Source organism: Amyelois transitella, chromosome 28 (assembly GCF_032362555.1).
Source record: "Amyelois transitella isolate CPQ chromosome 28, ilAmyTran1.1, whole genome shotgun sequence".
Classification (NCBI taxonomy): domain Eukaryota; kingdom Metazoa; phylum Arthropoda; class Insecta; order Lepidoptera; family Pyralidae; genus Amyelois; species Amyelois transitella.
In genome coordinates this window covers 1,128,166-1,151,226 of record NC_083531.1, presented here as the reverse complement: position 1 = coordinate 1,151,226, position 23,061 = coordinate 1,128,166, and the positions used below count along the sequence as shown (strand labels likewise).

Sequence of the window (23,061 nt, the reverse complement as noted above, 5' to 3'; positions counted from 1 at the left end):
TCTTTTTTAGGCGATGGGCGAGCAACCTATCACTTTTTGAATCTCAATTCTATCATTAAGTCAAATAGCTGAACGTGGCCATTCAGTCTTTTCAAGTCTGTTGGCTCTGTCTACCCCGCAAGGGATAAAGACGTGACCATATGTATGTAGTCTACTTTAATTTCGACACCAACGCAACAGCTTCGATGGTCCAGTGGTTAGCCCGTGAGACTGTGAAGTTGGCGGTCCAAGTTCGAATCCCAACAATTACAAGATATTTTTTATTATTAAAAATATATTTTTTTTGTATTGTTTGAGTATTTTATGTAAAAAAACTGAAAAACAAAATACTACATATAATAAAACGGTAAAAATATTTTTTCTGTACATTTAATATTTTGACTGAAACGGATAGAGAATTTTTTTTTACATTTTTTGTCTGTCTGTATCTGACTGTATGATTAAAATTCAACTCGAAATTTACGCGGACGAAGTCGCGGGCAACAGCTAGTTTATCTCTAAACCTCAATGATATATCATCAACTTCTATATGAGACAGTCAATATATAAACCTTTAATATTGAGGTTTTGAAATGATTTTAATATTAATTGTAGCTTGTAGACAATATTGAACAAAATTAATTACTGAGTGCTGAGAGAATATAAACCTTCGGCTTCGGCTTCGGCTTCGGCCGAAGGTTGTGGCGATAGCCGATTAATCGGCTTCGGCTTCGGCTTCGGCCAAAAATAGACCTTCGGTCGGACACTACTAATTAAGAAACAATCTTTAAAGCTCTTTATTTATAGTTAGGTATTAGTTTTGTCAGCCGAAGACATATGTAGTACATATGTATTGCAATGGCAAACAGATAGTAAAAAAATATATATTTACAAATAAATATAATAAAAAAATCCCCTTAAACCACCACAAAAACCCTAAAAGCTCAACACCCTAATAATATCCCATCCCACATTATTTCTTCCTTAGTTTTGGGGAAACAATTGAGCTGGTAACTCTGTCGATTTGACCTTGAACGCATGTAGGTATCTAATATTGCTGAGCAAAATCACATACGTATACATACATTTAATCACGTCTATATCCCTTGCGGGGTAGACAGTCTTGGAAAGACTGATAGGCCACGTTCAGCTATTTGACCTAATGATAGAGTTGAGATCCAAATAGTGACAGGTTGCTAGCCAATCACGATTATAAATTTATTTATTTAATGTTTAGGATTGCCGTGTGGTTCCCGGCACCAGTACAAAAAGAATAGGACCACTCCAGCTCTTTCCCATGGATGTCGTAAAAGGCGACTAAGGGATAGGCTTACAAACTTGGGATTCTATTTTTAGGCAATGGACTAGTAACCTTTCACTATTTTAATCTCCATTCTATCATTAAGCAAAATAGCTGAGCGTGGCCTATCAGTCTTTTCAAGACTGTTGGCTCTGTCTACCCCACAAGGGATATAGACGTGATATGTATTTAGGATCACCAACAGCATACATTCCCGGAGGGGCAGGTAGAGACTACATCTTTCTAAGGTAGGTATACGACCCCATTTTTTTATTTTTAAGCACCAGAAGACAATGCAAATCCAAGTCACGTGCGTGTCAACGTGACCTTTAATACGATTCGACACTGCGATACATTATCACACACATACATACATTAATTAATATATAACTTCAGAGGATATCACCACGAATATCATGACGTGCTGTGTGGTATCCGGCACCAATAGAAAAATATAATAGGGGCACTCCATCTCTGTCTCTCTCTACCCCGCAAGAGATAAGGACGTGATCATACATATGTATATGTACTAGTCGAGTGCTTGGGGAGTTTGACCTCGGACACCAATTACTGTCAATGTATTAATGTGATTCTTTATTATGTTTTACATAAATTACAAAAAAGTTTGCCTATTTTTTTTTTCGTTGATTTTCTGTATCAATACATATAATAAAGCAGTAAAAAAAAATTGTCTGTACATTGAGTATGTTTAACAAAAAATAAAACATTTCAAAAATAGTATTCGAGCATAATTTGAAAAAAAAGGGTTTTTATGTTTGTTTGTACACGCTTATCTCCGGAACTACTGAACGGATCTGAATGAAACTTTTTTGTTGTATAGCTATTATGCCTGGCCAACATATAGGGTATAATTTATTTTGGATCCTGGTACAGCTGATATCGAACCATAACAATTCAGCTAAACTATTGAAAATATCGAAATGACGTCTTAACAAAAGTTGATTAACCTAATGAGCATTTTCTCTTGGCGTATAAAAATCGAAGATCTGGAACACCTGATACAGAATTACTATACATATACCAGCTAAATCAACCGAATTATGGAAAAGTCGTCTTGACAAAAAATTTTCAACCAGATGAGCATTTTCTTGTGGCGAATAAAATGGAAGATCTGGACCATGTGATTTAGAAGCCAACTACTCTGTAATACATACATACATATGGTCACGTCTATATCCCTTGCGGGGTAAACAGAGCCAACAGTCTTGAAAATACTGAATGGCCACGTTCAGCTATTTGGCTTAATGATAGAATTGAGATTCAAATAGTGACAGGTTGCTAGCCCATCGCCTGAAAAAGAATCCCAAGTTTGTAAGCCTATACCTTAGTAAGTAGTCTTTTATGACATCCATGGGAAAGAGATGGAGTGGTCCTATTCTTTTTTGTATTGGTGCGGGGAACCACACGGCACTATGTAATTTGTATCGAAATTTGAGTAAATTTAATCTAAACATGTAAATATTCTATGAAAATTTTTAGTGTCTACCAGAGGGGTTAGTGCTCGATGAAATTTGCTCGATATTTTACTCGATGAAAAGCGTCGAGCAAGTAAACGCGAATTTGTATGTGATTTAATCAGCGCCACCTTGCGGTAACGCAATGGCACTAATGCAATTCCATACAAATTCGCGATTACTTGCTCGATGCGTTTGATCGAGTGAAACTCGCACTAACCCCTCTGTTACCTTTATTAATATTAAGCAAAGTCATACCAAAAAAGACGTTTATTGTGTGGAAATCGAATATATATCTTTTTTTTTTGTTATAGCTGCAATGGAAAAACATAAATTGTGAAAATTTCAGCTTTTTAACTGTCACGGTTCATGAGATACAGGCTAGTGACAGACAGACAGCGTAGTAGTCAGTAATAGGGTCCCGTTTTTACCTTTTAAGTAAGGAACCCTTATTGTGGATTTCAGACGCCGTTTTGTGAGACAATAAACAAAAATAATTCGGACAAGTTCAGACTCGAATATACGGTGATTTCATGAATTTGTAATCTCAGACCACGGCCAGTGCCCCAAGAGTGCACCAAGTTGTTTTTTTTTCTGTATAGGTATGGATAAGAAAATAAGTTAATAAACACAAGTCAGTTTAAAATAAAATACTTATAACCTTATTTAATTGTTATTTAATAGATCAGAAATAACTTAGGGGACTACTTTAAAAAAAAATTGATTTCAAACTTCAATTTATTAATTGCGTTAAATTAAAACTAAAAAACAAATGAAAGTGTTTATTATGACTTTTAAGTAGTTTAGAGCTTTTGATTAATTAGATATATGTAAATTGTATTTAAAGAAAATAAATCAGGTTTTTGTTTTTTAAATATTGTTTTTTCATGTTTGTTCAATGTAGCCAACCCCACAGACTTTAACTCTCTCTCTTTCTATCACTTCGAATAAACAAAGAGCAAGAGAGAGAGAACATAGACGTTAGCTTTTTTAAGTTTCAGCACCTGGGTGACAGAGCTGTGTTCGATGGACGACAGAAAAGCCGTAAATAAATAATAAATATATACGGAACAAATAACACAATTACGTTTAATACTTAATTGAACATACATACTATAAATCACGTCTGTATCCCTTGCAGGGTAGACAGGGCTATCAGTCTTCAACGGACTGAGAGCCTTCGTTCAGCTGTTAATACCTTATTAAACTGTTAACTCAATTGAAACAAGAAATGTATTCTTACAAAAATATTTATTGGTCAAAATAAAAAACGCTAAACATTTGGCTATGACGATATTAAAACAAACAGAATGAGAGGCACTTGTTTTTAAGACATATAATAAGCAGATTTATTTTAAAACTAGCTGTGCCCGCGATTTCGTCCGCGTGGAATAGTTATTTTGGGCATCATTGAAGCCTTAAGGGCTTCAATGATGCCCAATATAACTATTCCACTATAGACTATAGACGAATAATTGATAATTGTCCCCGTTTTTTTTTCATATTCCTTTATTTCTTTGCTTTGCTACTTGCAGCGTGATGTTATACAGCCTAAAGCCTTCCTCGATAAATGGTCTATTCAACGCAAAAATATTTTTTCAATTGGAACCAGTAGTTCCTGAAATTAGCGCGTTTAAACAAACCAACTCTTCAGCTTTATAATATTAGTATAAATACGGATTATCTTTAACAAATTAATCAACATTTGAAAGGTCAGTAAAATACATACGGATGAAGGTAAATAGTGCCAATAGTTACATATAAGTATGAATCAAGATAATCACTTGCAACCGGGAAAATTGTCTTTTTTAGGCGAGAACCCAAACATGTTTGTTTGTAAATACATATTGTGTTTTTACATACTTTATTGAACCTACATACCAGAACTACAGTAAACATAGTACGACAAAAACAATAGCGCGCAACGGCAGATTATTCCTTAGGAGATTTCTTCCGGTCAAATTGTATTATTTATAAACAAAAAATAGTTGTTAATTTACGTTAAATTTTTACATATTACGTTACACAACGTAGAACACAACGATATAATATCCCGTTTCAATAATTTATTTGACGTCAACCAATGTTGTGAATAACCAAAATATAAGACAATTATCAAGAGTGATGTTGAAATGTCCCATAATAAAATTAATACATTTTTTTAAATTTGAATAAAGAAACGAATACAAAATGGCGGCCCAAGTCATGGCCTGTCACTCGCACACTATTGCAGTGGCGCGGATTGATGCGATGGGCTATCGCATCCAACTAGCAGTGCAGTCTATGCCACTAGTCCCATTGAGCATTCCCATGGCGGGACAAGTGACACGATTTTGTCCCATTGTTACATGGGTCACTTTGTGTCAAAGAATTATTATTGCTAAAGTAGTTGAAATAAGATTCAAACTTGTGTAGCGATAACTGATTTTAAATTTTCACACCGGTTTTTCACGTTTTCAGCCGCCTGGAGACTACAGATCATTGTAACATGATTCGAAAGGTCCAGATAAAATAAGGGTATGTCACGTGCGCGTTGAATACCTGTATTATTTATAGATAGTATAAATAGTATTACGCAGCAATCAATGGTCAGTGTGTGAGGGCACGCTATCTTGTCACGGCATATTGCTCAAAAACTGCCTTAAAACATTACGTCCGATCTTATAACAAATTATTTATGACAAAACTTATATATATATTACTAATGTTTATTTTTCATAGTTCAAACGGCATGGTATTTTATAAAATGCTACGATTCATCCAAAAGTCTTCTATTATAACCTCTCTTTTCGCTCATCATGTCCTCCCACTTTTTAGCTACAGTATTGTAAAGTTGCATCGCAGCCCTGGCGTCTTCCACGGAACTGTGTTCACCGTGCTGAATTTCTATACCGAGAATCTCTTTGGCTAGCCTTTTAAGAGAAGGCGTACTGCCTTTTGTCACCTGAAATTGACAGATGATAAAAATTACTCAATATAATAGCATACCATAAAGTACTTACGTAAGATGACAACAATACAATTGAGCTAATTATTGTAACTGTTACAGAACTCTTTGAAAAATGTATAAAGATGAAAGGGAAGGTGCAAATTAAATCTTGATGAATTAATTTGAAGCTTTACATGCACTATATTAATTTCTTTAACTCAACTTGTACAAAACATTGAATTGGTCTTAATTCGTACAAATCCAAGCGCTCTCCAACATCGAAAGCAAAGCTTGGAATGGGACTTAAAAGCTTAGAGCGGACAAAATGTCCATATAACCCTTCTGTCATAGAACAATTACTATTATTAATTTTAAATAAAAACTATTATTTATAAATTTACCTTTCTGAACGGCTTGTATCTTGACGTGTCCCTAATGTTTCTTTTTGGATGTGACAGATATAAGACGCTCAAATCGTTCTTCAGTGAATGACCAACTAATACACGACCCTTTATGATTTCTGCGACTTCCTTCTGCACCTTTGTGAAGTCTTCTCCTTGGAGCATGTCCTCTTTGCGTATACCGCTTACCTCGGTCCGATAATCCACAACCTCCTCCCTCGCTTTCACATACTTATCGTAAATGCAGTCCCCAAATTTATTGACTATTGACACTCGCGCTAACATATGGTCATTGCCTCCGTAACCAATACCAACCATTTCACAATCTATCGCTACAAATTTTGTCAGACTATTTTTTTTATTCTTAGAATTTTCATTATTCTTGACTAATTCCTTGGCTAAATTATCGTTATTTGCTACTGTTGTTGCCGACTGGCTTGTATTATCGGCCTTATTTTCAATATTTAAACTTTTTAGGTTATGTTCTACATTAGTATGGTTCTTCGCTTTTTTCCGCCTGGCACGTCTGAAAGTACCCGTGTACGTTTCGTTACCTTCTGAAATGGGCTTTTCGGTCTTTGCATCCATAATCAAGTTGCTTGAAAGGAACTTTTGCCAGTTAGCATTGATTATACCCCGAGATGCAACAGTATTCGATTCGGCACAATTATTCCGTTTCCTTTTCTTCGATGACTCTTTCATCTTTACATCAAACATATATCTTAGAAATATTCTTCCTGCGAATATCACGACGTTACTGAAACTATACAGAATATTCAGAATAAAATCAACACAGTACAATAGTAAATAACATGCGTTGCTAAAGAGGCCATCCATTTGACAATGATAGTGACAGCTGACAGCACTGTTGCCAACTGTCTCCTATGAAATTGCGTTAACTTGGTTCAAAAAAACACATACTTCTGTAACAATTCAAATAGTTTGTAAATTTTAGTACGTATTTGTACCAAATTAGTAAAATTGCCTTGACAATTAAATTTTTAAGTTCATGCGACAGCAAAATCGGCTTTCTTTACATCAAAACATTCTCCTTATGGTCAACTCTTATCTTTGTACCAAATTTCATCGAAATCTTTCAGTTTAAATCTTTTCAAGAATGCATAATAGACAGACTGTTTGTGTTACTTTCGTATTTATAATATTAATTGTAAAAACAGTGTAACGAGGTGAGATCCGTGAAAAAATATTTTGGCATTTTAGTGCTTTTTGGTACCGATTTAGCGCCTTCTCGTCGGAGACAGTTGGCAATGGCAACTGATGATTCCATTAAAAAAAAAAAAACAAAATGTTGTCGGCATATATTTTGACATAAATAAACTTATGAAAATCGTGGATAATTATTCAAATATTTTAATGAAAAATGTCAACTAGAACTGCTAGCAGCCGCGCGGCCACAGTTGACGTGTAAAATTCTTAATTCTGTTATTTAGTGGTGGGAGAGTGAAACCTACTATTGCGCGCGAACAGAAACATGAATCAGTTTATACTTTCTAATCGCGGCGTTCGGTCGTAGCCATAATGTCGTATGATACATTATTTTCGCGATTATCTGTTCACGGTCAAGAGCAGCTTATCAAGTTCTGGCCGGACTTATCAGCGAAGGAGCAGGAACAACTAGCTCGCGAAATTTCCTCTCTCGATTTCGCCGAAGTGAATGAGGTATTTCGACGCGCTGTTGACGCTTCCAAAGTGATAAAAGAAAAGTTGGATCATGATTTGAAACCAATTCCGGACAGCCACTACGAGTCCGTCAATAATTTGAGCAATGAAAAGTACGAAGAGTATGAAAGTCTTGGATTTAAGGAAATTGCCGAAGGTAGGGTCGGTGTTTTGTTACTTTCTGGTGGCCAGGCCACGAGATTAGGCTTTGGGCATCCTAAAGGCATGTACGATGTCGGTTTGCCATCAAAAAAGACTTTGTTTCAAATACAGGCAGAGAGGATTGTAAAAATACAGCAGATGGCTGCGGAGAAATATGGTAAAGAAGGCAGAATTACATGGTATATCATGACTTCAGAACATACTATGGCACCAACGGCTGATTTCTTTAAAACTCATTCATATTTTGGTTTGAATGAAGATGATGTGGTGTTCTTTAACCAAGGCACATTGCCGTGTTTTGATTTTGAAGGTAAAGTTTTGTTGGATGAGAAACATCACATAGCTAGTGCTCCTGATGGCAATGGTGGGCTGTACAAAGCGCTGAAGACTGAAGGAATCCTCGAAGATATAATGAAACGAGGAGTTAAACACCTGCATGCACATTCCGTAGATAACATATTGATCAAAGTGGCAGATCCCGTGTTTATTGGATACTGTACAAGCAAGAATGCCGATTGTGCCGCAAAAGTAGTTCAAAAATCATGTCCGAGTGAGGCTGTTGGTGTGGTGTGCCGTGTCAATGGTCATTACAAGGTAGTGGAGTACTCTGAATTGACGGACGCAGCAGCAGAAAGGCGGAACCCTGATGGCCGCTTAACCTTCTCCGCGGGAAACATTTGCAACCATTATTTTTCTGCAGAATTCTTGTCAAAAATCTGCAATTTCGAGTCAAAACTCAAACTGCATTTAGCCAAGAAGAAAATACCGTTTGTTGACAGTGATGGTATCCGTCAAAAGCCTACCGAGCCGAACGGTATTAAAATTGAGAAGTTCATATTTGATGTATTCGAGTTTGCGGAGAACTTTATTTGCTTAGAAGTGTCTAGGGAAGCTGAGTTTTCTCCGTTGAAGAATTCCGATGCAGCGAAACAGGACTGCCCGACGACAGCCCGGTTGGATTTACTGAAGCTTCATCGGACATACATCAGACAAGCCGGGGGTAACATTACAGATGATGTTGATGTTGAAATTTCTCCGTTATTGTCTTATGCGGGAGAAAACCTAGAGGACTTGGTAAAAGATGAAGTGTTTGTTATAAGCCCATTCCATTTAAAAAGCATGTCTGAGTCGGAGACGAATGGAGTCAATGGTAACCATTAGATTTCAAAATTTAAAAAATTAGGGTCACTTCACATGAATGCAAGGCTACATTTTAATAGAATGACTTAAAATATAAAATTATAATATTTTTTCTTGTGTATGAAGTGTGATTGGCTATCAGGAAACTGAATCAAAAAATCAAAAAATGACAAGTTTCGCATTGTCTCCTGTGTATGTGAATTGACCCTTTGTTTCAAGGCAAGGAACACAATATCTGTGTGAAATGTAAAATATATTAAGACTACCTTAATTATTTCTTCATAGAATACCATAAGACCTATTTTATTTTTATTTGTATGTCATTCTGAAAATCTTGGTTGTATAAAAAAAAAAATTGGACACAGATACTCTTTCAACCAACTAAAAAAAAGTTACATTCTAATTTGTGTAAAAAAAATCCATTTACAAAAAAAATATGATCCTTGCCTTGGAAAAAATGCATGGGCGTATCCTACTATCTAGGAATACATTCCATATGGACCCGTGGTCTCATAGAGAAGAATATGGTGAAGTTATGATGAATGAATGAACACAACAGATTAATCCTGGGGAAGGCAATGCCCACCCTATCCTCGTTACGCCCATAAAACACAAAAAACGGATGTATTTTGTACATAAAGGGTAGAATGCAATTTGAGAAGATTATTTCCTAGTTAAAAATGATGAGTTGTACTTATTTAGTCAGTATTAAAATTTCGTTGGTATTATATCAAAATTTAATATACAAAAGACAAGGATTTAAATTTAATATTGTTATATCAAGTAAATGAAATTAAAAAAAAATGGTATGAACTAGTCTAAAGTTGATTTTCTTGTGATAATTAAAACACCTTATTTTAGGTATTATGTTTACCTACATGTAGTTAATATATATTCTTAAAAAACAAAAGTATAAACTGCCTTCTGTAAATATTTTTTCTTTATATTTAGCATATATCACTACGTAATTCAATTATTGTTATATTTTTTTTTACTGAAAACGGAAAAATGATTGGCAACACTGTTGGTATAGGATATCGCAAAAATTACATTTAACATAGTCACGTGTTTCGCTTTTTATTATGACGTGAAACGTGACAGCGTTAGTTTATCGCTCGAAAAAAAACCGTCGCGCGTGCGTGGTACGGGGGTATAACAAACAAAACAAAAGTTTGTAAGTACGTTAAAATAGGAATCTATTAAAAAAATATATAGGTACTTGAATTTTTTTTTGTAAACTCACCTATTTTGTAATCACTTTTGCGTAATAAATTAATCACATCTAATTATCATTAATTAGGCATTATTAGTACTAGTTTTCGACTGTGGTTTTGTTCTACTTGTCTGTAATAGCAGGTTTTGTAAAAGTAATATCATTATTATCCTCCAGTTTTTTTATTTAATAAAGCAAATGAAATCTCTGTCTATCCCATCTCAGCGATAAAGACTGGTGGGTATAATTATTTTTGAGTCTGTCTGTAATAAGTAAAACAATCCATCTGTGTTACACAATATAAATTTTCGATATTTTCAATGTCAGAAAACATTTTTTTTTTTTAATTAATTTACTGCGTCATACAGGAATAAAGATGTCAATCATCTTTTCTATAATGAATATTTTAAGTTTTATTTCAGAACATATTTCAAAAAGAAAATTTGTAACTTTGAGGAGGGCTTTAATACAAACAAGTATTGCAAACAGATAAATTGATAACTATCGATGCTAAAATTATCGACGTTTCGACAACGCTATAATTAATTCATGATTTTGGCATGAAATATATATTTTTTATTTTCAGCCATAAATATTATATTGTTTTTAAAAACTCTTAATAGATATTACGGTAAAAAAATATTGCAGTATACTTTATTTATTCATCACATACTTAAATTAGTCTTACTTTATAATATATTTACATAAATTTTACGTTACTTCTGTAATAAAATAAAAGAATTTTGATAATATTTATAAAAGTATTTTTATTTTTAAGTCCCTAAACTCATAAATGCACCAAAAAATGTTTGTTGAAGAATTCTGCATCTGAAGAGACTAGAATAAAATCCGTTGTGTAGTTTTAAAGATCTAAGCATGAAGGCATAGAAACAGACGCGGGAAGAGCCTTTGCTTTACACTATGTTGTGATGGTCAGATAACATGATAGATTACAAGTAATTAAATAAATGCATTAAGTGAATTTTTATTCTTAATTTTCACGATATCAATGTTTTATACATTCAAAATACATATTTTGAATTATAAATAGATGGGAAAGTCCATTCCGAAAATTCATGATTATTTAAAAAATAATAAAAGCGTAGTAATAACTTTGCCATCAGTGATAGTGATGGCCTGAGAGTCAGTTTTGAAAGTGCTATTTTTTTAAATTATAGTGGTGGAGGGGTATCTTAAGGACGAATAGGCGTGATGACATTTTTTTTTGTTTTGGTGTTAATTTAGTTTTACAACAACTTACCTGCTACTACTTCCTGAGATATACGAAGTGACATAACACATAATTTGGACGAGTCCAAAACGCTACGGGCATCGGGCAGTTTATTATTTGCACAGTAGGTAGATATTGGTAAACTCGCCCAGGGTAAGTTTTCATACATACATAGGTGCATATAGTCACCTCTGACCCTTGCGGGGTATACAGAGCCAACAGTCTTGGAAAAGAGTGATAGGCCACGTTCAGCTATTTTTTTCGTAATAGTTGAAAAGCATTAGTCATGGAAGCCCTAATGTTAAGTTTCTGTCAAATAATGTTCAAATATTCAAAACCAAGTCGGTTAACGCAAAATGTATGTCATAATCACAACAGTTTTCGTAACATATTCGAAAACCGGTATATCGAGACTGTTTTGTAATAGCCAGGTCCAGTGTTACAATGCCAGTAACCAGCAGTACGGAAAAGCCGTCTTTCTCTTTCTATCCAAGCTGTCAGATCATGGAATTGTTTACCGCCGGACGTACGTGATAGTAAATCCTTATCAGGTTTTAAGAGGGGAGTGAGAGAACACTACTTGTCGTTGTCGTTGTGACGCATCCACTATTCATTTATTTTATATGGTAGTACATGTATGTTTATTTATTTGACTTTGTCTCTGGCTCTGTCTACCCCGCAAGGAATATAGATGTGATAATGTGTTGTGTGTACTCATTTTTTCAAGAAGCTTTGTTTAAATTTAAGCTTAAAGTAAATAGGTATCTGTAGGTAAGTATGCAGTAAGTACCTAAGTCAAATTAAGTTTGTGACGAATAGAGTCATTATCTACTAAAATAAGCTGAATTTCTATAAGTAGAAGTAAACTTCTGTTAGTTGTGATAATAAGCTTAGTTTTAACTAAGCTGCAGACAAAGATGTGTCATGGTGAAAGTCTTCGTGTCGACTACGATACCTAATTTAAAAACGTCTTAACTTATTTTTTCATAATTAATAACCTAGTTTTGTTATAGTTTCCTATTCTTGGGCGCTAAAATTCCCTAAGATACCTACATAATTATGTATAGGATCACAGAATATAATTCTTGCAATATCTATAAATACATATATGTTACGTAAACAGTCTATCCTTTTGGCATTATGAACTGTACTTCCTTCGTCACATAAAAACAAGAAACACTTTCGCGGCATTTTTAAATGTCAACAGCGTGATCTTCTGCCCGCGAAATGTCAAGGTCTATCGCCATTCCCCGTCATACTCATACCTAAAGTTGCGGCTTCTCGCGACGCGAGATTCAAACAAGTCGCGTCGCGCCGAGTCTATTGGGCGAATCCGCTTCACTAGTTCTCACGAACGCGCGCAGTTTGCAAAACCCCTGAAGATAATGTGTTTTGTTTCGCTTTCTATTATGACGTGAAATGCGACAGCGCTAGTTTCTCGCGCGATAAAAACGTAGTCGTATAATACAAAAAAAAATAGGACCACTCCATCTCTTTCCCATGGATGTCGTAAAAGGCGACTAAGGGATAGGCTTACAAACTTGGGATTCTTTTTTAGGCGATGGGCTAGCAACCTGTCACTATTCGATTCTCAATTCTATTCGTGGCCATTCAGACTTTTCAAGACTGTTGGCTCTGTCTACCCCGCAAGGGATATAGACGTGACCATATGTATGTATATATGTAGGTATGTGTTATTATATTCTTATTACGATTTCTATGGTAAGTATTTAAGTAAGTTATAATAAATGCTTTGGATTCTTACAGGTCCCCCCTACAAATGCCAACAACAAAACGCGGTAAGAATTTGAATTAAGGTGATGTTACAAAAAACGTAATTGTGGGAACGCCAAGTCCAATAAAAATTCAAAAAAATCAACACGGAATCTTATTCAGTTTAGTACATCAGTTGAATTACAGTTACTGTTTATAAATAGGTACAATATGGACGCTGTTGGGCAATGGAATTTTAAAATAATATGGAACGGCGGGCAGGTTTATATAATCTATTTATATGTATAGATTAGCCGAATTAGTTTTAAAACTGAAAAAGCCACAAACCGAACAAAAAAGAAAGAAAATGTCTTCGGAAAGCTGACCCCAGTCCCCGAAGCATTTGATAACATGAGAGAGAGAGAGAAAATAAGTCTACTCTAAAATAAACAAAATAATTTGACGGCCTCTGTGGCGCAGCGGTAGCGCGCTTGTCTGTGACACCAGGGGTCCCGGGTTCGAATCCCGGCCAGGGCATGATGAGAAACGAACTTTCTCCGATTGGCCTGGGTCTTGGATGTTTATCTATATAAGTATTTATTATAAAATATAGGTAGTATCGTTGAGTTAGTATCTCGTAACACAAGTCTCGAACTTACTTCGAGGCTAACTCAATCAGTGTAATTTGTCCCGTATATATTTATATATATATTTATATTTATTTATATTTATATTTATAATTTGTCAGTTTGGTCCAAAGGTTCGACTGGCAGACTATGTCTTGTGGCATAAAATGTATCTGTTGTACATTTTACGTGCATAAAGTTTAAATAAATTAATAAAAAATATATCTAGATAAAATAAAAATTATAACAATACTTTTGAGTTATTGCGTATACTTGGCTCGCACACACACATCGTGTGACTAGCGGTCGACGAACTCTTCTCACCATGAATGGCATGGGTTGTCATGGTCATTTTACTAAGATACAAGATATTTCTCAATACATATATGTATATCAGTACGAATACATTGAAAAATATGTTTTCTCAGAAAAAAACAAAAACGTTCAGATACTTTTGTAATGTTAATGATTCTTAGCTTGTTAATATTTTTTCCATAAATATAAATCGTAGTCTTTGCCTACCCCTCCGGGAAAGAGGCGTGATTTTATGTATGTATAAATCGTTAAATACATATTTTTTTAAAGTACTAGGTATTTTTGAACGAGAAATACTAAGAGGTCAATAAAAAATATAATTACACGTAATTTTGTAATATTTATAAAATTCCCCTTTAAATTATTGAAAAAGATAAACCAAGTTACAGCTTTTTTATTTGGTATTTTTTACGTAACGTTTCAGCATACTTTATAGACCAAAGTTTCTGAAGCCTAAAGTCTTGTAAATGAGCGAAAATGTTTATAGAGCCCCTTAAAATAAGTATGGCCTGGCATGGCCTTTCAAATCATAGAATTATAATATTACCGCTTTATCAGACAAAATAATGTACTTACTTATTGATTTTATTTGATCTTATATTCTTTTATTTGATTACTACCTAAGCTATCCAAATCGATGCAAGGCCTCGCGTTTTTCAAAACGCGATCCACAGACCTCAATATTTAAAGAAGGTTTTTTAAAATCTCCCAACCTTAACATAAAAAAATGTTGCTGCTTTTTTTGTGGGCGAGTCCCACATTCACTAGATTTATTTTTGATAAAAAAAAGTAAGTTTCAATATTGTTATTTTCTTTTGTTTCTCAATGACCTTAGTACGGTCGAGATAATGCAACAAGGAAGGCGTAAACCGCGAGTTAGGTGAAAGGAGAGGTCAAATAACTTGCATTCAAACGTCTTACGCCACCCGAATGTAACAAAGAACATTTGCAAAATTTAAATTTACTCTGATAGAATAGAATAGAATAGAATAGATTTATTTTCAAAATTGGATACAAGGTATCACTTATTGACGTCACATAACTTAAATCTAATTATAACTACTACCGCTTCCAAAGCGCATGTGTAGAAGAAGCGGCGGAACAAACTACACTGCAGCATTTTCATAGGACGTCAATTTACAAATATAGATCTCTTAAATCTAAATCGTGGACGAATGCACATTGTCTACATTAAAAAACATGTATGAATGTAGAACTGATTATGTCAATACGAATATTTCGTCAAATAAAATAAATATAAAATAAAATATGTACATACTGTACAAATTATGTCCAGATCATGTCAAAAATACACAAGCATTTAAGAGGCCATTATGTCCAGCTCGGGCCACACATGTTTATCATTAATATAATCATCCGTGCTGTAATAGGCTTTCCTACAAAGCTCAACTTTAATATACTGTTTGAATTTTCTATCATTCATTTCAAGAACACTTTTTGGTAATTTATTATAAAATCTTATACAATTAATAAGAAATGATTTCCCTACCTTAGCCAGCCGATGTGCTGGGATCGACAACTTATAATTGTTCCGCAGTGATCTACTAGTACATTCACCTACTTTTTTGAAAGAGTCTAAGTTTTTCCTAACATGCATGATGTTATCGAATATGTATTGGGAGGGCAAAGTTAAAATATTTAGGTTTTTGAAAAAATCTCTAAGGGAATCTCTTTGTTTAAGACCGTAGATATATCGAATTGCCCTTTTTTGTAAAATGAAAATAGTTTGTATGTCTGCTGCTGATCCCCAAAGCAGTAGACCATATGACATTAAACTATGAAAATAACTAAAATATACTAGCTTAGCAGTTGCCACATCCGTCAAATGCCTAATACGACGAATAGCGTATGCTGCAGAACTAAGCCTTTTAGAAAGTTTTAAAATGTGAGCATGCCATTTCAAATTTGAATCTAATGTTATTCCTAAGAAAGTAGTACTATCAACAAAATCTAATCTTTTACTATTTATACTAATATCCACATTTGCCTGCCGCACATTGGGAAGTGTAAACTTAATGCATTGGGTCTTATTTGCATTTAACAGTAAGTTGTTGATTGTAAACCAGTTAGAGATGGCGGCTAAAGTGCTATTCACATCATCACAGATTTCGCTACGGCGGTTCATTTTAAAAATTAGTGACGTATCATCTGCAAACAACACGATGCCAGTCTGTTTCTCAATCATGCAAGGCAGGTCGTTGATATATATCAGAAAGAGAAAAGGTCCCAAAATGGAACCTTGCGGTACCCCAATTTTTACCGTCGCTCCTTTCGATTTTGTATTATTTAAATCTACCGTCTGTAATCTATCACTAAGATATGATTTAATTAGTTCAACGGCAGCAGTATCGAACCCGTAATGAGCGAGCTTGAGCAGAAGAGTTCTATGATCTACGCAATCAAATGCTTTGGTCAGATCGCAAAACACTCCGATGGCATCCTGTGAGTCTTCCCATGCATTGAGAATATGAGTGACAAGAGCCACACCTGCATCTGTTGTACATTTCCCCTCAGTAAAGCCGTATTGCTGACTATGAAATAATTTATTAGACTTAAAGTAACGCTGCATTTGATTAAGCATGATTCTCTCGAACACCTTGCTCAAAATTGGTAAAATTGAGATTGGTCTATAATTACCAGGATCTGATTTTTCACCTTTCTTGAATAATGGAATTAGATAAATGTTATAATAATCTGATAATCTTATTATAATAATTATTAACCACCCTAGCTTGCATGAAGAGACTTATGAATGTGGATGAAGCAAAGGAAATATGCAGAGATCGTGGCAAGTGGAAAGGGGTAGTCTCTGCCTACCCCTCCGGGAAAGAGGCGTGATTTTATGTATGTATGTATGTATTAACCACCCCAATTAGAATCTCAGTTTTGTCTAAATATTCGACTGGAAGAGAATTCCTTATAGTTTAAATAAATAAATTTAACTATAGGTACTTAATATTATAAAGCTGAAGAGTTTGTTTGAAAACGCTAATCTCAGGAACTAAGGAATTCGAATTGAATTTTTTTTTTGTGTTGAATACACCAATTATCGAGGAAGGCTTTAGGCTATATAACATCACGCTGCAACTAAGTATTAGGAACGAAGAAATAATGGAAAATGTGAAAAAAAAAACGTGGAAAATTATTCATCCTTGAGGGCTTCAATGATGCCCAAAATAACTATTCCATGCGGACGAAGTCGCGGGCACAGCTGGTGTTACAATATAGTCGTTCTATTAACAATAGGATGAGGTGTGGTTCCCGGCACTAATAGAAAAAATAATAGGACCACTCCATCTCTTTCCCATGGATGTCGTAAAAGACGACTAAGGGATAGGCTTATAAACATGGGGTTCTTCTTTTATGCGACGGGCTAGCAACCTGTCATTTTATATCAATCTTAATTCAATCAGTAAGCCAAACAGCTAAACGTGGCCTACCAGTATTTTCAAGACTGTCTGCCCCGCAAGTGATATAGACGTTATTACATGTAATTGTAATATGTATTAACAATACTATACTTACACTAATTGTTACACATTCAGTTGTCGGAATGTGCAGGTTTCTTCGCGATGTTTTTCCTCATCGTAAGAGCATCGGATTTCAAGTTGAACTTATGTCATTGGTAAAATAGAAAAAAATCTGTTTTAAAAATTGGATTCAAGTTATCACTTATTGACGTCAACATAACTTAACTCTAATTATATCTATTATCGTCTCCAAAGCCCATGTGTAGAAAAAGCGACGGAATATAATGTAGATAGAATAGATCTACATTAAAAAAACATGAATGAATGTAGAACTGATACTACGTACAATGCAGCAGTCACCGGACGTCAATTTACAAATATGTACATACTAGAGGCCGCCCGCGACTTCGTCCGCATGGAAACCCTATCAATCCCGCGGGAACTCTGGGATAAAAAGTAGCCTATGTGTTATTCTGGGTCTTCAGCTACCTACATACCATGGTAATCGGTTCAGTAGTTTTTGCGTGAAAGAGTAACAAACATCCATACATCCATACAAACTTTCGCCTTTATAATAGTAGTAGGATGTACCTACTCGTATTTAAAATATTTTTATTACCTACTTCATAATAGGTATAATTAATATTTGCACGGTTTTTAAATGTCCTTGACAATAAATTACGCATTAGATAACTCGTTCCGATATTATCTTGATTTTTGTAACAAATAATGATAAAACAAATTACGATAAAACTAGATCTTTGACTACAACCAAAGATAACGCTGTTTCTGATTTTCCCTGGAAAAGTTACAGAGGTCAGATGGGAGTCACTTCGTGTAAAACCTGACTAGCCCAGGCCAACACCATGGTCAAATGAAAATAGCAGCCCAGGCTCTCTTTAGATAGGTCAGGATGTAATCTGGAGTACATACATACAAACATAAAATCACGCCTCTTTCCCGGAGGGGTAGGCAGAGACTACCTCTTTCCACTTGCCACGATCTCTGCACACTTCCTTCACTTCATCCACATTCATAACACTCTTCATGCAAGCTCGGCGGTTTTTAATAATCAGTATATCTGGACTAAGTATGTGAGTACCTACCAACTTATATAAAATACACACATAGTCACATCTATATCCCTTGCGGGGTAAACAGAGCCAACAGTCTTGAAAAGACTGAAAGACCACGTTCAGCTGTATGGCTCAATGATGGAATTGAGATTCAAATAGTGACAGGTTTCTAGCCCATCCCATACAACAGGAATCTCAGTCGCTTCTCACCCGTCTTTTACGCCATCCATGGGAAACTTATGGAGTGATCCTGTGCTAAAATGCTGGGAACCACACGGCATAAACTACTCGTTTATCATTTACTTAAATATAGTATTGATGTATGAGACATATTGTGCCGTGTGGCACCAATATAAAAAAAGAATAGGCGCACTCCTTTTGCCATGGATGTCGTAGGAGGCGACTTAGGGATAGGATTATAATATTTTAGGCAATAGGCTAGCGACAGGTTGTCGCTATTTGAATCTCAATTCTATCATAAAGGCAAACAGCTGAACGTAGCCTAGTAAATTTTTGAAGTGACTGATAGCTATCAGTCACTTCAAAAATTTTGGCTCTGTCTACCCCGCAACGCAAGGGATATAGACGTGACTATATATGAATGAATGAATGAGACATATGGTAATTTCCTACTGTATGAGTCGTATTAATATCTATGTAAATTAAGAGAAAGTGACGCAGTATAAGTAGGTATAGTTAGCATGAAAATTTTCTTGCCAACAAACAAATATTGTAAGGTTGTTAGAAGTGTGAATTTAGTACCGTGTGGTTCCCGGCACTAAAGAATAGGACCAATCCATCTGTAGCGGGAGCGAAGATTCGGCTCGACCGCCACCAAAGGGAAGATCTTCCGCCAGGCTAGGTGTTAGGTATGCCTGGGGAACCGCGGCTCAGACGATGTAGTGTCGGAGGTTGTATATATAGCTCCAATCCATGAAATCTTTGAAATCGCGATTTGGATTCTTCGCTGCTATTGGCTGAACGCGTCAATTTCTTCGCGATGATTGACAGTTGTTGTGTGATTGGATGTTGTGACGAGTGGCGTCCTGATGTCGCCACACATCTCTTTCTAGACGATATCGTAAAAGGTGAATAAGGAACCTATAATCACGTCTATATCCCTTGCGGAGTAGACAGAGCCAACAATCTTGAAAAGACCAATAGGCCACTGCCTGGTTAAATGATAGAAATGAGATTCAAATAGTGACAGGTTGCTAGACCATCGCATAAAAGAAGAATCCCGAGTTCAAAAGCCACACCTATCAATAATAGAAAAGAATTGAAGATTAATATAGTGACAGATCGCCTAAACGAAAGAATGCTAAGTTAATAAGCCTACATACATACATACATATGGTTACGTCTATATCTGTTGCGGGGTAGACAGAGCCAACAGTCTTGAAAAGACTGAATGGCCACGTTCAGCTATTTGGCTATTTATAAGCCTATCCATTTAAATTTAGATTTTAAAGAAAATGCTGCAGTGCAGTTTGTTACCACTTCTTCTGCACCGAGACGCTTAGAAAGCGGCAGTAAACTTAGTTTTTTTTTGACGTCAACCAATGTTGTGAAACCAAAAGATATGACGATTTATAATAATGAATTAAAGTTTTGAATTTAGGTGTTATATTATAACTTTTAAATTTGAATTTGAAAAGAGATGGAGTGGTCTTATTCTACATATTATATCCTAATCATCCAATTTTGAAAATCACTAATTGAAACTTAATATGAAACAGAAATTGATGCTTTGCAGAGACTGTGCAATTTGTATTTTTTTTTTATAAGTTGTTTCAGTTATTTCAAATCTTAACTAAAATTACATAAATTACTATTACAACAAAAAGGAATAGTTTCTTTAAACAAGTAGAAAAAGAAGCATACATCTAAGTTGATATAAAATTTCATTAATGAACAAAAAAAAACAGATAGTAAATACCTACCTAAGTGTTGAAATTAAGGGCTCTTGTGGATAAGAGAAATTACGAAAACATCTCGACCTACTTAAAAACGATTAATTATATCAGAATACTAGATTAGCTACACACCCCGGCTTCGCACTCGTAGCATGTATACTTATAAACCTTCCTCATGAATCGTTTATAAAAAAAAATACTAAATCAAGATATGTTGTGTAAACTACACAACATATTTTGTTATAGTATTTTTTTTAAAATATATATATGTGTAGTTTTATACTTATATTAGGCAAACATACATACCTAGGGACAGTCGCGGGAAGCGACTTTGCTTTATACTATGTAAAAATTACATGATTGTAATTATTTGAAATGTCAGTTTGGAGCGACTATGATAAGGCGATGGGCTTGCAACCTGTCACAATTTGAATCTCAATTCCATCACTAAGCCATGCAGCTGAACTTGGCATGTCAGTCTTTCCAAGACTGTAGAGCCTGTCTACCCCGCAAGCAATTAAAACGTGATTATATGTATAGTATTTGAATGTATGCAGGGAATGTTGGGCCTGCCTACCCCACCGGGTAAAAGGCGTGATTGTTATTTTGTGAAATATTTATTGGAAGTAGGTACTTACTAACTTATCTGGGCTTATTTTATTGCACAAATCTTATCGCTGAATGCATGCTATCAAAGTTTATACAAACTATTCAGGTGAACAATGTACTTAGATACTTATAATGTCTTTCAACTTCGAGTGCATACATACATATAATCACGTCTACATCCTTTGCGGGGTATACAGAGCCAACAGTCTTGAAAATACTGATAGGCCACGTTCAGCTGTTTGGCTTAATGATAGAATTGAGATTCATGTAATGTGACAGATTGTTAGCTCGTCGCCTTAAAGAAGTATCCCAAGTTTATAAGCCTATCCCTTAGTCGCCTTTTACGATATCCACGGGAAAGAGATGCAGTGGTCCTATTCTTTTTTCTATTGGTGCCGGGAACCACATGGCACAAATGGAAAAAATAAAAATGAAACTTTTTGTATATACACATTTTAAACAAATTAACATTGGATTTCGAAAATTGTTTTCTTTCTTGTTTCAATCTAACTTCTTCATGAGAAATTTTTTGCTAATATGAAGTTGATGGAGTGAAAACGAAGTTAAGTTTTCGCTAAAGAATATTCAGCGTATAATGGTCGAGTAACAACAGTTGTGGATGCTTTACATCGCCTTTCCTCAGAGATTTCGATTATCCGTAAGTTCATAAATATACCACTACTGTTAATAAATTTTCTAGGAAGTTTATAAACTAGCGGTTCTTGTTATTTATTTTTTTGTTTTTGTAAAGATTTTTTGTTGTTAGTTTTAATACTATTGTCAGTGAACTTTTTCGGCAAACGAAATCGTTGGTAACAGCTTTAGTACTACGTAGTTAGAAATTCAAAATAATCCGTCCAACCTGACGGATATTTTTTAAGGATTTTTTGTGCTACGATTACAATACAAATATTTCCTGGCTGCAAGCGAGTTATTCCAATGCTAAGAAAAAGTGCATTGTTTGACCTCGGCAATTGAAAGTGAACGGCCTTCAATATACCTACCAACTAGCTGAACTTTTGATTAATTCACAATCCATTTAAAACATATTTAGGTATATAATCATGTCCTTATCCCTAACGGGATAGAAAAAACCGATACCAAACGAGGGAAGAATCTGATCTAGATAGATATATCATTTTTATTTATAACTAAATGCTTATTTTTTTTTATTTCTACTTACAGAAATTCGAATATTATAGATACAATGTGTATGTACTTTTCCTATATTTGGTACATATTCTGTAATGTTAAATACCTACCTACTTATCTGGTATACCATGTACACCTACCATTTATTTATAAACATTGTTTTAAAATTATGTAAAATTAAGTATCTATAAACTCATCAAAAATAAGCTTTTAGTAATTCATGGCGCCATCTATTGAGGAACCCCCAATGTAATTCGTAAGATACCCACAAACCAACACTTTTTAAGTTAGAATGTTTATTAATTTAAAAACTTTGAAGATTAAAAAAAATCGATATATATTTCATTTTTATATATAAGTAAATAAATAAAGGTTTTTTTTTGTTTTCCGGCTGATGGTGATAAACATTTATTTTCTTGATCTAAATATAACTCAAAACAAGGCGTTCAATAAACTCCAAAACACATGCGCCATCTGTAAAGCAAATCAATTGACAAAATGTAGAAGCACCATTGATTCATACGTCCTACTAATTATTTATTTACTTTTACTTTTGGTCGCATTATAAGTATTGAAGATCCGTGTTCTCTTTTCTTCATACAGGATCGTATATTTTTGTCTCTATCTGAAAAGATCTGTCAAAAAGATTTAAT

The 23,061-nt window shown here is 34.7% G+C and overlaps 2 protein-coding genes across 2 annotated transcripts; one reads left to right on the top strand and one right to left on the bottom strand.

Annotated features, from left to right (window-relative positions):
- Nucleotides 1-3,988: 3,988 nt before the first annotated feature.
- Nucleotides 3,989-6,921, bottom strand: LOC106133687 (uncharacterized). The gene is made up of 2 exons (XM_013333497.2): nucleotides 6,085-6,921; nucleotides 3,989-5,698 (listed from the first exon to the last, which is right to left on the bottom strand). The coding sequence occupies exons 1-2, from the start codon at nucleotides 6,919-6,921 to the stop codon at nucleotides 5,504-5,506; spliced, it is 1,032 nt and encodes a 343-aa protein (XP_013188951.2). The 3' UTR covers nucleotides 3,989-5,503.
- A 465-nt stretch (nucleotides 6,922-7,386) lies between these two features.
- Nucleotides 7,387-11,031, top strand: LOC106133728 (UDP-N-acetylhexosamine pyrophosphorylase-like protein 1). The gene has a single exon (XM_013333547.2). The coding sequence runs from the start codon at nucleotides 7,624-7,626 to the stop codon at nucleotides 9,085-9,087; it is 1,464 nt and encodes a 487-aa protein (XP_013189001.1). The 5' UTR covers nucleotides 7,387-7,623; the 3' UTR covers nucleotides 9,088-11,031.
- Nucleotides 11,032-23,061: the final 12,030 nt, after the last annotated feature.